This window comes from Lupinus angustifolius, chromosome LG15 (genome assembly GCF_001865875.1).
Source record: "Lupinus angustifolius cultivar Tanjil chromosome LG15, LupAngTanjil_v1.0, whole genome shotgun sequence".
NCBI lineage: Eukaryota > Viridiplantae > Streptophyta > Magnoliopsida > Fabales > Fabaceae > Lupinus > Lupinus angustifolius.
This window is the reverse complement of record NC_032023.1, coordinates 17,504,757-17,518,490: the sequence shown is the minus strand read 5'-3', so window position 1 is coordinate 17,518,490 and position 13,734 is coordinate 17,504,757. Positions and strand designations below refer to the sequence as shown.

Genomic DNA, 13,734 nt, shown 5'->3' with positions numbered 1-13,734 from the left:
AGACCTGGCCCCAACCGAGATTTTCATCTATTGACTCAACGCCAAGAGGGATGGAAGGAGCAGGCATGACTACTTCATCGGGGCCTAGGGGGTACACCACGGACCCTTCGATGGATTGGACAACAGATGAGGTGGTGGAGGACGAGGACGATGACTGTGTAGAGTTAATTTGCATAGAGGATTTGGTGGAGGTTATAGAGATCTATTCAGAATCGGAGATCGAGGAAGACCCGAGTGAGGTTTCCAGTGCACCATCGATCTAGGAGCTTCTTTCTTTCTTTTGATAGAGAACCTGTGTAGAGTACATTTGTAATGTCAATGCCCCTGACATTATTTTATTTTTATTTGTATTTTTAGTCTTTGTTAGGGCGAAGAATAAACACTGCCTTGTATTTTGTAAACCATGATGTACGTATTACAAATTTAAGAATTGATTAATGAGAAGTATTGAGAAAATAATTGTGTTTCGTTCAATTACATTTTAAGTATTAAGAAATTATTTCCACAAAGGTTTGAAAATGCGACGTCTTGAAAGAGAATAAATAAAATGATTTGTAAGCTATATGTTACATAAAAGAATTTTTTTTTACTCATTTTTTCAAAATATTAAATATAGTGATTATGAAATGATTTTGATAGCGTTCCAATTGAACGTGTGTGACCTTTATGCACTGAGAATTTCTCTATTGCATGCATACTCGCTTGGCAAAAGCCTGACCCCACTCGTGGGCCAACCTTGTTGACCATTTCCCCCGCCATGAATGCTCACTCATTGTGACACTGTTGCCATGATTTCTTTCTGTTCCTGGCCATTATAACTTCTATCAAATCCGGAAGCAACACATGGAAGGTAAATCGTGTAATTCTCCGTTATTTTTATAATGTGGTTGTGCTTGCTTTTTACTGTATTCCATTTTTTAAACTAGTGGTAACTAACATTTTCATTATATTTTACTTAATTATTTGTAAAAATATTTTAATTAATTATTTTGATAATAATATTATTATTATTACTCCTTGTTGTATCTTACTCCTACTTCGTATCAATAAATAGTTATGGTTAGTATTATCTCTTGAAGTGAGAAAGCCAGTTCATGATCAATGTAGTATCTTCTTCTATTAATTCTCCTTTAATTAAAATAATTTCTTTAATAAATAAATGAAATAAAAATATTCCAATAAATTAATTTTAGAATTTAATAGCTAGGTTACATATCATGTCTATTGCGGCCCGGATTTTTATTAAACATGAGTTACGCGACTTAGATGGCATAAAATGTGACTCATTGTCTCTCAAATAATTTAGAGTCATCACTATGTTGTCTATAGTTAAAATATTTAAAACTCTATTTTATACCCAATTTGAAAAATAAGGGACATTAAACGTGAGTAGATTAAGATTCAATTACTAAAGAGAAAATGTTTTACACTATATCTCATGTCAAAAGAAATTTTTATACCCTAATTAAATCTTATCTACTTTGAGTGACAGGAGCATGCACTTCATTTCATCTCAAAATATATTTTTAAAATTTATCTACTTTGAGAGGTTCGAGCAACATAACTAATTTCCACACTATATTTTATCTTAAAGAGATATTTTATTAGAAATTATGATTGCTTGGAGAGATTCAAGTAGCATAACTAATATCCACACTTCAACTCAAAGATATTTATGCTAATTAAAGTGTTGTGTGCTTTAAAAGAGTGAAGCAATAGAACTATTGTCTCCACATTATCTCATCTCGAAGAGATATTTTATACTAATTAAAATTTTAACCACTTTAAAAGATTGAAGCAGCATAAATAATATCTGCACTACAAAATTTAATTGTAAAATTATTTATTTAAACAAAAATATCATTTTTCATTATAAAATTATTATATGTTATTAAAACAACATAAAAAACAAAAATAAATAATGAAAGGAATTTACCTAGTGAAAAATGGAATCCACATGGCAGCAGTTGAGAGGCAGGCTCAAAACACTAGATAACACCATGTCAGTGGACACATAATCACATGAGAAGTAGGCGAATTCAAAACCATTAATTTATGAGTAAATTACACTGACACCCCCTGAGTTTTAGTGAAATTATACAAACTACCCCTCACTTTTTTATATCAACACAAACCTCCCCTAATTTTTATACTTTCATTACACTGACCACCCCTGCATAAGAAAAAAATGTAATATTTTAAACAAAAAATGTGATAAACGTAATTAAGTTAAACAAAACATGATATCTTGTGGAAACAAGTCCAAATAATATATGAGTCAATATTTCTGTATTATTTTTGGTTCGTTATACTATATTATAAGAGCGATTAAACAATATTTCTTTAGAATTGTTAATGCATTTTGTAACCAAAAATAAAAAAGATACATTGATTTGTATATTATTTAGACTTGCCTATACAATATATCATGTTTTGTTTAACTTAATTGCATTTATCACATTTTTTGTTTAAAAGATTACACTTATTTCTTATGTATGAGTAATCAGTGTAATGAAAGTATAAAAACTAGGGGAGGTTTATGTAGGGGTAAAAAAGTGAGGGGTGGTTTTTGTAATTTCACTAAAACTCAGACTCAGGGGGTGTCAGTATAATTTACTCTTAATTTATTTATTTTTCATTTTTGCACATGATTGATACAAAATTATGGAATATGGAAGGAATAATATAATCATGTACATATACAAACAAATTATGGATAATTTAAGTAGACATCAAACAAATACTCATTTTATAAGTTTTTAATGATAAAGTTTTTGAGAAGGAGTATGAACGGAAAATTATGCAATTGTCAAGGTTTGACTAAGGTGCTCATACTTTATATCACACTGCTTTATCTGCAGCAAATAAATGAGGGCTCAAAGGTAAGTAGATAAAGCCTTACATTTAGCCTCCAATTAAAAAAGGCCCCTTCATAATAAAAAATTGACCAAAAAAATTAAGTGCTCATATTTTCAATTTCTGCTTGTTCTTTTTTTCTTTATAGAGAATTGGAAATGTGACATTTTTTGGTGCACTATATTAGGGGAGATTATTTTGACAATTCTTATCTATGGATATTTATAGGAAAAAAATTATTGGGAGAGTACTGAGCTATGGAATTGGCATGGACTATCAAAGGAAGAATGGGATTAGTGGATTTAAATGGTTAAGGAAAGGACCAGATTTTCAGGTCTTGGTTAAATTCAAGTTAACAATTCTAAGTCAAGCCCAATCCATGAACTTGGCCTTCAAAAGCAGTTGTGACAAGCAAAAATCAACACATCTGAAATAGATAAAAAATGCGTTTACTGTCACATATTTTTTCATCTCTTATTGTCTCATTTTTTCTGTAATCTTTTAGGCAAATAAATAATTACTTTTTGGATGTGTGATTGTTCCTTTTAACAAGTTCGCTCTCTGAAATCGAACACTTAACATTTTGATCATCATAACATCTAAGGAACCTTACATCACTAGACAACTGTCTCATTTTTAGTACATCAACTTAATTATTTGTCTCATTTTTAGTACATCAACTTAATTATTTGTCTCATTTTATTCTTTGTTAAGAAATTTGGTAACACCATGACCCTTTCTCAGAAAAGGATGTCGATTAAGTAAAACAAGTTACCAAAATAATGGAAGAAGGACATTTAAATTCGGGAACAAACGTGCATTTTTCCACTTCAAAATACTATGTAACTTTCATGCCAATCTTTGAACCTGGGATAATGACTCCGAAGTTTAAATCTTGAGTTGTCGTGTTTGGTATAAAACAATAGATTTAATAAAAGGGTGGGGAAAGAAAAAGACAAATGTAGAATACGTCGTACATATCTTAAGTCACTTTGTTAATTTCTTTTATCCATGCTTATGCCAACATAGTGCAGAGTGGTTAAATGGTAGAAAAATTTAAGCTATTCGTCAAAAGTCGGTCACAACTTTTTCTTTCTTTTGTAGTGTTACGTGATCTTCCTATGTTTCAGGGATTTAATGAATATATGACAACCGACCCAAAGAGTGCATATAGAACATTATCTTATATTAATTAATGAATGATATGTGAAAGTGAAACTTCTAGTCTATGGTTCTATCTTGTTTCATGCTTCACAATAAGTTTATGGTGTTTTGAAAGTTTTAAAGAGGTGGAAGAGAGTGACTCACGATAAAATAGAAGGAAAAGATGAAACAACAAAATAAAATGCAATAAAACATGTTACTTCACTTTGATGTTTATTAGATGAGTTTAACAATGGAGGATTCAAGATGATGATGTTGATGTAGGGAAAATGTGGAACCCTTCATAGAAGCTACCTTGAACACTTGCACGAAAAAATGTTTCACTTTTATACATATACATATTTGGAGTCATGAAAAATAAAAATATTACATTATTTTAATTATTTTTTATAATTGAAATTAAAACAATAAATGATTTCACACTAAATTTTCTTGATAATGATAATTCAACCTAACTAGCAATTATTTTGAGAGTGGATACTCTTAAGAGGATATTAATTAGTGTTGTAAGGGTATTTGTTAAAGAAGAAAACAAAGAAAATTTGTATGAGGAAATAATGTGTTTAATTTTTTTGAAGGAAAAATAATGTGTCTATTATAAGTGTTGAATTTCGTTTTCCAATATTAATTTATTTATTTTGTATTAATAGCGTATTTGGTTCCGACCTTTTAGATATAAATGTTATTATCACCAAAATTTTAAATTTTGATGTAAAATGAATTCTATATTTTCTCATTCCATATTTTGAGTTTGAAAAATAAATCGCGGAGGTTGAGAATATAACTTATCACACATTATATTTATGGGTTAAGTTATGGTGATACATTGTTTGTGTATCAATAAGAACATATTGCAATTGGGGTAATTATCGCAACTACACCACGTTATAATTGTAATGTAACACATCAAATTACAATGACATGGTTGCATTAGATTGCATCAAATTCAAAAATATTTTTTTATTATAAAAAATGATATGATGATAATTTATATCACAATGATATAAATAATCGAAATGGTAGTAACCGCACCTTAACTATAATTACAATTACAACCATAATTTAAAATATTGTGTGGTAGTATGGTAATCTCTAGTCAGTGATTAGATTATATTTACTCACACCCGTAAACTATTCAAAGGAGTAACAATTGAGCAGATTGGGAATTAGTAGCCATGTTTTAACCTTCATTGCTATTGAACTAGCTAAATTAGTTAGATTACTAGAAATAAATTGTAAATATAGTCATAGCTGTATATAAAAGTACTATATTATCATATATCAGCATATATAACCTACACAAAACCACTGCCCCCATTTCTTTTTATATATTTAGTAATATATTTTCATACTAATAACCAATATTAAATAGATAAAATGTTTATTACATGATAGAGCAGGCATTAGGGTTTTCATCACTGAACATTTGTATGTAGTGGTCGTCCACTATAGTCTCTTTTACATTGGAAGTGTCAGCGACCTTTCTAACCATATTAGGAGGTGCCTTCTTATCATAGGCCTGAGAAATATAAGGGTTAGCCACCATAGTGTAGGGAACATAGGGCCACATCTCAACCTTCTTCTTTGTTTTCTGAGCAGCTTTCAGCACTTTCTTTGGCTCAACATATCCAGTTACCGTTGCTTTCTGCCGCTTCAAGTCAATGTCCACAGACTTAGCTCCTGTCCAAAATTTATGTTTTCCAATAACAAAACAAATTAGGGAAATCACATAACATGATGTATTAGATTTCAGGGTGGTTCACAATTGTAGTTGAGATTCTGGCCATTATGGTTTCAGATAGTGGTGAATCATTTGAATTGGAAAGTTGTTTTTGAATCTCATGTGCTCCAATGTGGTTGTGATGGTGTCTCATGCAATCGCATGATTGTGATTCCCGAAGAAACCATAGTTGTGGGTGAGACTTCACCCTCAACCTCCTACATCCTACCATCAAACTATCTTATAACTCCCATTTTTTGTTGATGGTGGGACTCAAACTCACAATCTCCTCCACTACATTCCTTACGACTAGCCTCTTCATCATCAAACCACTTTATGACTCTCAATTGAATGATAATATTATCATACATATAACTATGATACACTTGTGGATACTTTAGACCTATGAAGCACGGATTCGTCAAACATCCTCACGTGTCGATGTCCGACACGGATACGCTCAAATTCGCGAAAGATACGTATCCATAAAGTATCCAGAAATTAAAAAAATAAAATAAAATTAATAAATATTAAGAGACGTATTCGATTCGTTTTCAATAAAATATAGGATATATGAATTCGTTTTCAGTAAAGTATAGGATATATAGATTCGTTTATAATAAAACATGATAAGATAGATTCGTTTCCAATAAAACAGGATAAGATAGATTCGTTTCCAATAAAACATGATAAGATAGATTCGTTTCCAATAAAAAAGGATAAGATAGATTCATTTCCAATAAAACATGATAATATAGATTCGTTTTCATTAAAATAGGATAAAATATATTTGTTATGAAGGGCAATGATTTTCGGATAGATTCGTTTTCATTAAAATAGAATAAGATAGATTTGTTATGGAGGGCAGTGATTTTAAATTTCCATATTTTTACTTTGGATATTTTGATTTACACTTATAATTTTATCATATTTTATGTATTTTTATTATTTTATATGCGTATCCTTGAACGTATCGTATCCTGTATTTTGGAAAAAATACGTATCGACATATCGGATATGTATCATATCCGACACACATATCATATTAGTATATCCGTGCTTCATATATTTAGACCACAAAATATATTACATAAAATAGAGCCATACAAATGATAAGAGTAAAGAAGAATAGATAAAGTACCTTTAACATTGGAAAGGACATGCTTAACCTTGCGGGCACAACCTTCACAATCCATTCTGATTTTCAGTGCAACAGTTTGGATTTGCTTCTTTTTCTTCTTCTTCTTGACTCTGCTGAGTAAATTAGAGAAGTATTCCAAAGTGCCTTGTACTCCCATTTTCTCCTTTCTCTTAATTAGAGGAACAAATGATTTTAATCCAGACCTTATATAAATACTTATAGTACCGACAAGTGGGGTCCTGTTTTCAGTTTCACAAGCGGTTAGGTGTGTAGTGAGAAACAAAATGAGTGGAGAATAGTCTTTGGAATTCAAAGGATAGGAACAAATTCATTAAGTAAGATATTGATAATACATTGGAGGGGTGCCTTAATTAACTCCTTGGCTTTATGTTGATTTTATACATGCTGATCTTCCAACAGGTGGACAAGTGACAAAAAAAAAGGAATGGGGTGATCTTATGAATATATGTTTAAATAGTTAAATTATTTATAATGATATAGAAGTTGGGCTGTTCTAATCTACTAGAATTTTCTTTAACTTGGTTTTATTCAAATTCATTTACCATATTAATTAACTAGACAACCAAAAACGGTTCCACCTTATAACTCAAGAGCTAGCGACCCAAAATTAAGGGAGAATGTATATACTAGTATAACTACAATACGCTCTATGTGTTTATTTGTATCTTGATGACTCTTTCAAGTTTTAATATTGACATAATAGGGAATGAAAATCTTCTATATTCATTGTGTATTTTCTTTGTCAGCAATCAGAATTGGTCATCTAAAAATTTCAAAAAAAAAGTTTAATGAAAAATAATAATTTGTTAACGAAGTGAATTTTTATTATCGATGACAAATGAAGTGGAATAGAGTAATGATATAGAAAACTTATGTTAGTAAAAATCCATAGTTATTAAGCCCGTATAAAAAGAAGTGTTAACTAATAAGTTTCCAAAAAATATTGTTATGAGTAATATAAAATATAAGAAAATGAGTATTATACAAATAAGTCTAATGTTTTTAATATGTTTAAACATATTTTTTTAAGAACAAATTTATTTTTTCTCTCCCTTCAATATCCTAATTGTTAATATTCCCCTAAGAAGAATTATGTTTGTCATACTACATCAAATGTGAGATAATAATTGTTGCGCATTCATCTGTGAGATACTCTTTAGATACGTGATAAAAAAATAAGGGACAAATAAACATAAATTTATTTATTATATGAGAAAGTTAACCATTTTTTATGTTGAGGTAAAGGAACTCATAAAAGTATATCATTTAGGAACGTCAAAGTAAAACACGATTTGCTTCCATAATCAAAGATTCAGTCGTATATGTAGTTTAATACTTAGAATACACGAAATTGGAAGTAAAAAAGTTAGGAGATCTATATATTTTGGTGGTAAAGGGTGTCATATCAAATGTTTGAAAAAAATACCACCTAATATTTTTGTAACAATGCAGGAATAATTGAAGGTCTATTAATATTACCTAATATTTTAAGGGCATTAGCAGTTTACACGTTGGAGAAAAATCTGGTGAAAACTTGTTTACGGAAACACTAATGGTAGATTTGCATGCCAGGTGCTTAGTACACTTCAAAGTGTTGTCTATTAGCAATTGTCCACTTGTGAAAATGCGTGGTTGGTGGAGGGATATGAAAGTTATCAAACATTTAAAACTGTGGAGAAGAAAGGGGACACAAGCAATAATCAGAGGCAAAAATTAATGGGTTTTGGTTTGGCTTATGTGACATATATCTGCAATCAGCTCGGTTATTTATATATCCATTTTTAATATTATATTTGATATTATACACTAGTTTTCGATCACATGTCTATTTTTATCCTCTTTATTTATTTATATATATATATTTTATATATACACACATTTCTTTAAAACCTATTGAAAAAACATTGATACTAGCTTTTGTATTAATGTCCTATTTTTTGTGTCTATAAAATATTTTCCATAACTCCAATGATGTAAATGAATAATGCAAAGCTCCGGTTTTAGAGATTTTCATTATGTATGCTAAAGTGTTGCACATCCATGAAAATGATGTGTCCCTTTTTTCACAGATCTCATTGATTTTTTTTTTCCATCTAGTTAAGGAAAATCTAATACCAACCAATGAGATAAGAGAATTTCTACTCTTACCTTGACACAGTTTTGATGTAGATATCAAAATCGCCAAAAAGAAGAAAAGTAAGAATACTTATGAAGATAATGAAGATTCAAGCTTTAAGATATTCAAGACTTTTAGTCTAAATTTAAATAGATACTTCTATCATATACTCTTGAATATATAATAGTAGTATTGCTCAAAATATTTTTAAAGAAAACTGAAACACTTTAAAATACTTAAAACAATTTTCAAAAATAATGTATAACAACAAATGACGTGTGTGAGAAAAGAGTTATCCAACTTAAAACTGATCAGAGTAATTCATTACTCTCTTTGAGTAATAGATTACCAGTGTTATTAAAGTTGAGTAACCGACTACTCAACTTGTTGTAATCGATTACTGAGAGTTGTTGTATCAGATTTTCAAATTCAAAATGAGTGTGTTTCAACCCAAAAGACATGGTTTCATTCCAATCAATTCCTAACTTTTCAAAGAGATATTTTTGCTGATCGGAAAGCCTATATAAAGACATAAAACTCACAATCATAACACACAATATATACACAACTCTCATACAAATTTCAAAAGCTCTTACACACATTCTGAAATTATTTTCTTCTGCACTTTTGGCAACAAGTTCTTAAACTTTCAAAGTTAATTTTTCTGAAGTTGCTTAAAGTGAAAGTGTTTTAAGTTTACAAACTTATAAAGAGAATTATTACTAAGTACACAAAAGAGTTGATTGGATTGCAAGTTACATTACTTTCATACTTGTAAAGGCAATTCCGCAATCGTTAAACATTCTTCATTTATTGCAGAATACTTTTTTTCACGGGGTGTGATAAGAAAGAGGATTAGAATCACTTGGAAATGTGTTTTCCAAAGGTGAATAAGGACTAGGGAGTGTGTAAGGTACATAGAGATATCGGGGTGAGATATTGTAATTGCAACTCATAATCTTTAGTAGAAAAATCTCTTATGCGGCAAGAGTACTAGACGTAGCTTCGGTGACAAAAAGATGAATCATTATAAAAATCCTTGTGTATTCTCTTCTCCATTATCTCCTTGATTTTACTTGTTAATTTTTTGCATATATTTTCCGCTGCACATTAACTCTTGATTTTGCAGAAAAATTGGTCATTATTTTAAGTCAACTAATTCTCCCCAACTCTTAATTACAATCTTAGTCTTACAGGTACGAATAATAAGACTCTCAAAACCATATTTTATTAGTTTGGGGCATTTTCCCCAACATATTGTCTTACTTGATTGGTAAGATATTAACCTCTTAGGATATATAATCGGGTACTTAAATGATAACCCAATCTCTTTTAATTAGACTAACATATTTGTCGGGAATGCTTGAAATATGTTATTGTATTAGTCTCCTATTGTCTAGTATTGGAATAGAGTAGAGTAACCAATGTTATATATTTGACTTAAGTCTCTTGTTATAAAGTGCACCAGATATAAACATTAAATAAAAACATCACATGGGTTAGGTGGGTTCATGGATGTGCTAGAGTTTGTAATCCTTATTCTCTAATAATATCTTGATAGCCGCTCATAACTCTCAGGGATGTAGGCACAATTGGTCGAACCCCGTTGACAAATTCTATTATTTCTTCTCTTCTATTTATTCTATGCCTTTATTTAATTGCTTGTATTCAAACGCTACGCAACGATTACTTTCGCTGCACCAACATTAGTAATATGCATGAAGTTATAATGACATATAGAATTAGGAGAATGTCACTTTTGCGTGTTTTATTGCAGCATAACTTAAGTAAATGCAAATGCCGGGTTCAGGGGCCACCCCATTTCCATCGAAGACTATTCTACCCAACTATGAAGTGACAGAATAAGGGTATGTAACATTTAGAAGAAAAAAAACTTTTATTTACTTTATTTTGGATCACTTCCCTCACATTTGGGTATGCTTTGGTTAGTTTTTATTTCTTGACTTAAGATGGTTATGATAATTAATATATGAGTTCGTAAACTATTTAGGTATATGTGCATTTATGATAAAATTTGTAGGAGAACCGAGTGAAGTACCAAGATCCATATCATGGGAGATATTCTTGCACAGATGCTCTTTAGTATAAGAGAATAGCTCTTCATTTATCTGGTTGTATATATCTTGGTTCTGAAAAAATGAAGAATAACTTAAAAGAAATGATAATTATATAGCTCCTTTGTTAAATTCACTCTCTAAAGCTTTTTCTTTCTAAATGGTTTTCTCTTGGCTTTTAGTCATTCTCATCAGGTTAGTTCTGCCTATATTTGGGAGAAGGGGCTTTATTTCATAAAGTTTTCTTGATGGCAGAGTGGTAATAAAACCGGGGAATAAAGTGAAAATAGGATGTGAGTGTTTACCCTAAAGTGGATTCAAAATAAACAATAAATTCCCAAATTGGAAGCTTCCCTTTCTAATTTCACTCTATGGAAGCTTAGTATATTTATAGATGAACTATATTTAAGCTTTTTGAAACGTACCTTGTAAAAAGCTTATTTCTATGTGTTTGGATATAGGTGTGAAAATTAGATTATGTATGTAGATATTTAAATAATGTATGTAGATATTTAAATAAGTTTTTGGGTTAGCATATATTTTTAAATAAGTCTAAACAATTTCTAGAAAAAACTATGATAGGTAATTAGTGAAATTCGGATCAATATGTTGTAAGATATGCTTAGATGACGTAGTATATGGTATGATTCTATGCATTGGTTCTGAGATGGTTTAGTCTAACATGTTGGGGATGGACAACATTTTGAGTTTTAGTATAATAAGTGTATGGGTACTAACAATCTAATTGATTTCTTTCATCGTCTTTACAACATCAATTCTAATAAAGACGCATTATTGATCTTGGATAATGTGTTGATGAAGACTAGGTTTGGAACTTGCCTTATTGTTGTTGTCTTTTCTCTTGAGAGTAGGATCACATTGCCAGTCTTCCAACAAAATCTGGAAGTGTATCATTCCAGAAACATCAATGACTCTTGGGAGTGGTCTGACGACAAATCCAAATAATATTATGTTGAGTCCACTTGTTCGCTCCTCAACAAGCATAATTATAATTCTCTCATGACTAAGGACTACTATCTTTTCTATACTCTTTGGGATTTCTAATCTCCTTTCTCATTTATTGCTTTGTTTGGCGCCTTTTTCATATAAAAATTGTTGACTCAAGTAAGAATAGTTCTCATATAAAAATTGTGAAAACAATAAATTTGGGTTTACAACCAATTATTGTTACAATTAAAAGTTAATTATTAGTCACATGATAGTCATGTGCGTGTATCTTTTAATATTGATCATTCAAATAAGATCTAATGATCCATATTTTGTTCTCATTTCTTACAATAGTGAATTTTTCTCATGTGAGGACTCTATATATATTTACAAAATTAATTTATAAATTCTCATATATATTATTATAAGGTGATACGGGGCAACTGCCCCCTGAATTTTAAAAAAGAAATTAATATTGTTTTTGGTAAATTATTTTACATAATTTATTAAAATATTTATTTTACTCTATGAGTGTTTAAATTAAAACTCAATTTATCAATTTGGACAACGTAACACACATGATTCACAAATAATTCAATTATTCTATTTACGTTGTAATACAAAGTCATACAACATTGTAGGCATGTAGTAATAGTAAAAATAATTATCATTGCATCTTTAAGAGTGTGTTTTTGAATGTATTTTTATTACCAAATTTTTTGTTAAATGATTCTCCTCATCATCATGAATTCATATAGTGATTGTAAATTATTTTCACCAATACTTTTTTGATATAATATTCTTATTTCTTCAATTGATAATTTAATATTGCAGTATTGTTACTCTATATTGGATGCATAAGACATTAATGATATATTCTAAATTTTTGTTATACTATATACTGATTTAATCATTAATCAAGATGAATTTCTTATTGGTAATGTGACTATTTATATGGAAAAATGAAATAACTAAATTTTTTACACATGATTCAATAATTGATGAGTTTAAGTCTTTAAAAGTTTGAAAAGTGACATTTTAAATGAATGTATATTTTTCTTTAATATCTTTAGTTACAAATTAATATAATTTAGAATTAATAGCAAATATTTATTTCAGTTTCTCATATTTTTCGACCTTATCAGTCAGGTTCTTCAAAAATTAGAAACCTAAAATAGTCCCCAAAAAATTTCAAATTATTCAATTTTAGGGTCAAATTAGTCTCTATTTGTTGTAAAACATGCTAAAAATGACAAATTTGACATACATTTGAAATTTTTAGGACGATTTTGGATTCTTAGTTTTTTGAGGGACTAAACTGGTAAAATTAAAAAACATTAAGCGACTGAAATGAGTATTTACTCTAGAACTAATATGTTCTTTTAAAGCTTTGAAGTAATTTATATATGTTGATTTTTTATTGTTAATCAAATAATTTTAAATATAAATTACAATTAAATATTATTGCCCCCTTTAAACTTTAGAGCAAAATCCGCCAGTAGTAATATATGTGATAAGGTTATACTTTCTATTAATTATTGATTAACAAGTGATATAAAATATGTTTTTTTTGTGGAATAGTATAATTTCCAATATCCAGACTAAGTTTACAGGATGACATATTATTACTCATTGTCTTAATATGATAGAGTAGAGACAAAAAGAAAAGGATGGTTGTGGTTGCTATTGTCTT

The 13,734-nt window shown here is 29.4% G+C and overlaps 1 protein-coding gene across 1 annotated transcript; it reads right to left on the bottom strand.

Moving 5' to 3' along the window:
• Positions 5,332 to 7,294, bottom strand: LOC109327546 (heavy metal-associated isoprenylated plant protein 24). The gene is made up of 2 exons (XM_019560729.1): positions 6,882 to 7,294; positions 5,332 to 5,700 (listed from the first exon to the last, which is right to left on the bottom strand). The coding sequence occupies exons 1-2, from the start codon at positions 7,036 to 7,038 to the stop codon at positions 5,405 to 5,407; spliced, it is 453 nt and encodes a 150-aa protein (XP_019416274.1). The 5' UTR covers positions 7,039 to 7,294; the 3' UTR covers positions 5,332 to 5,404.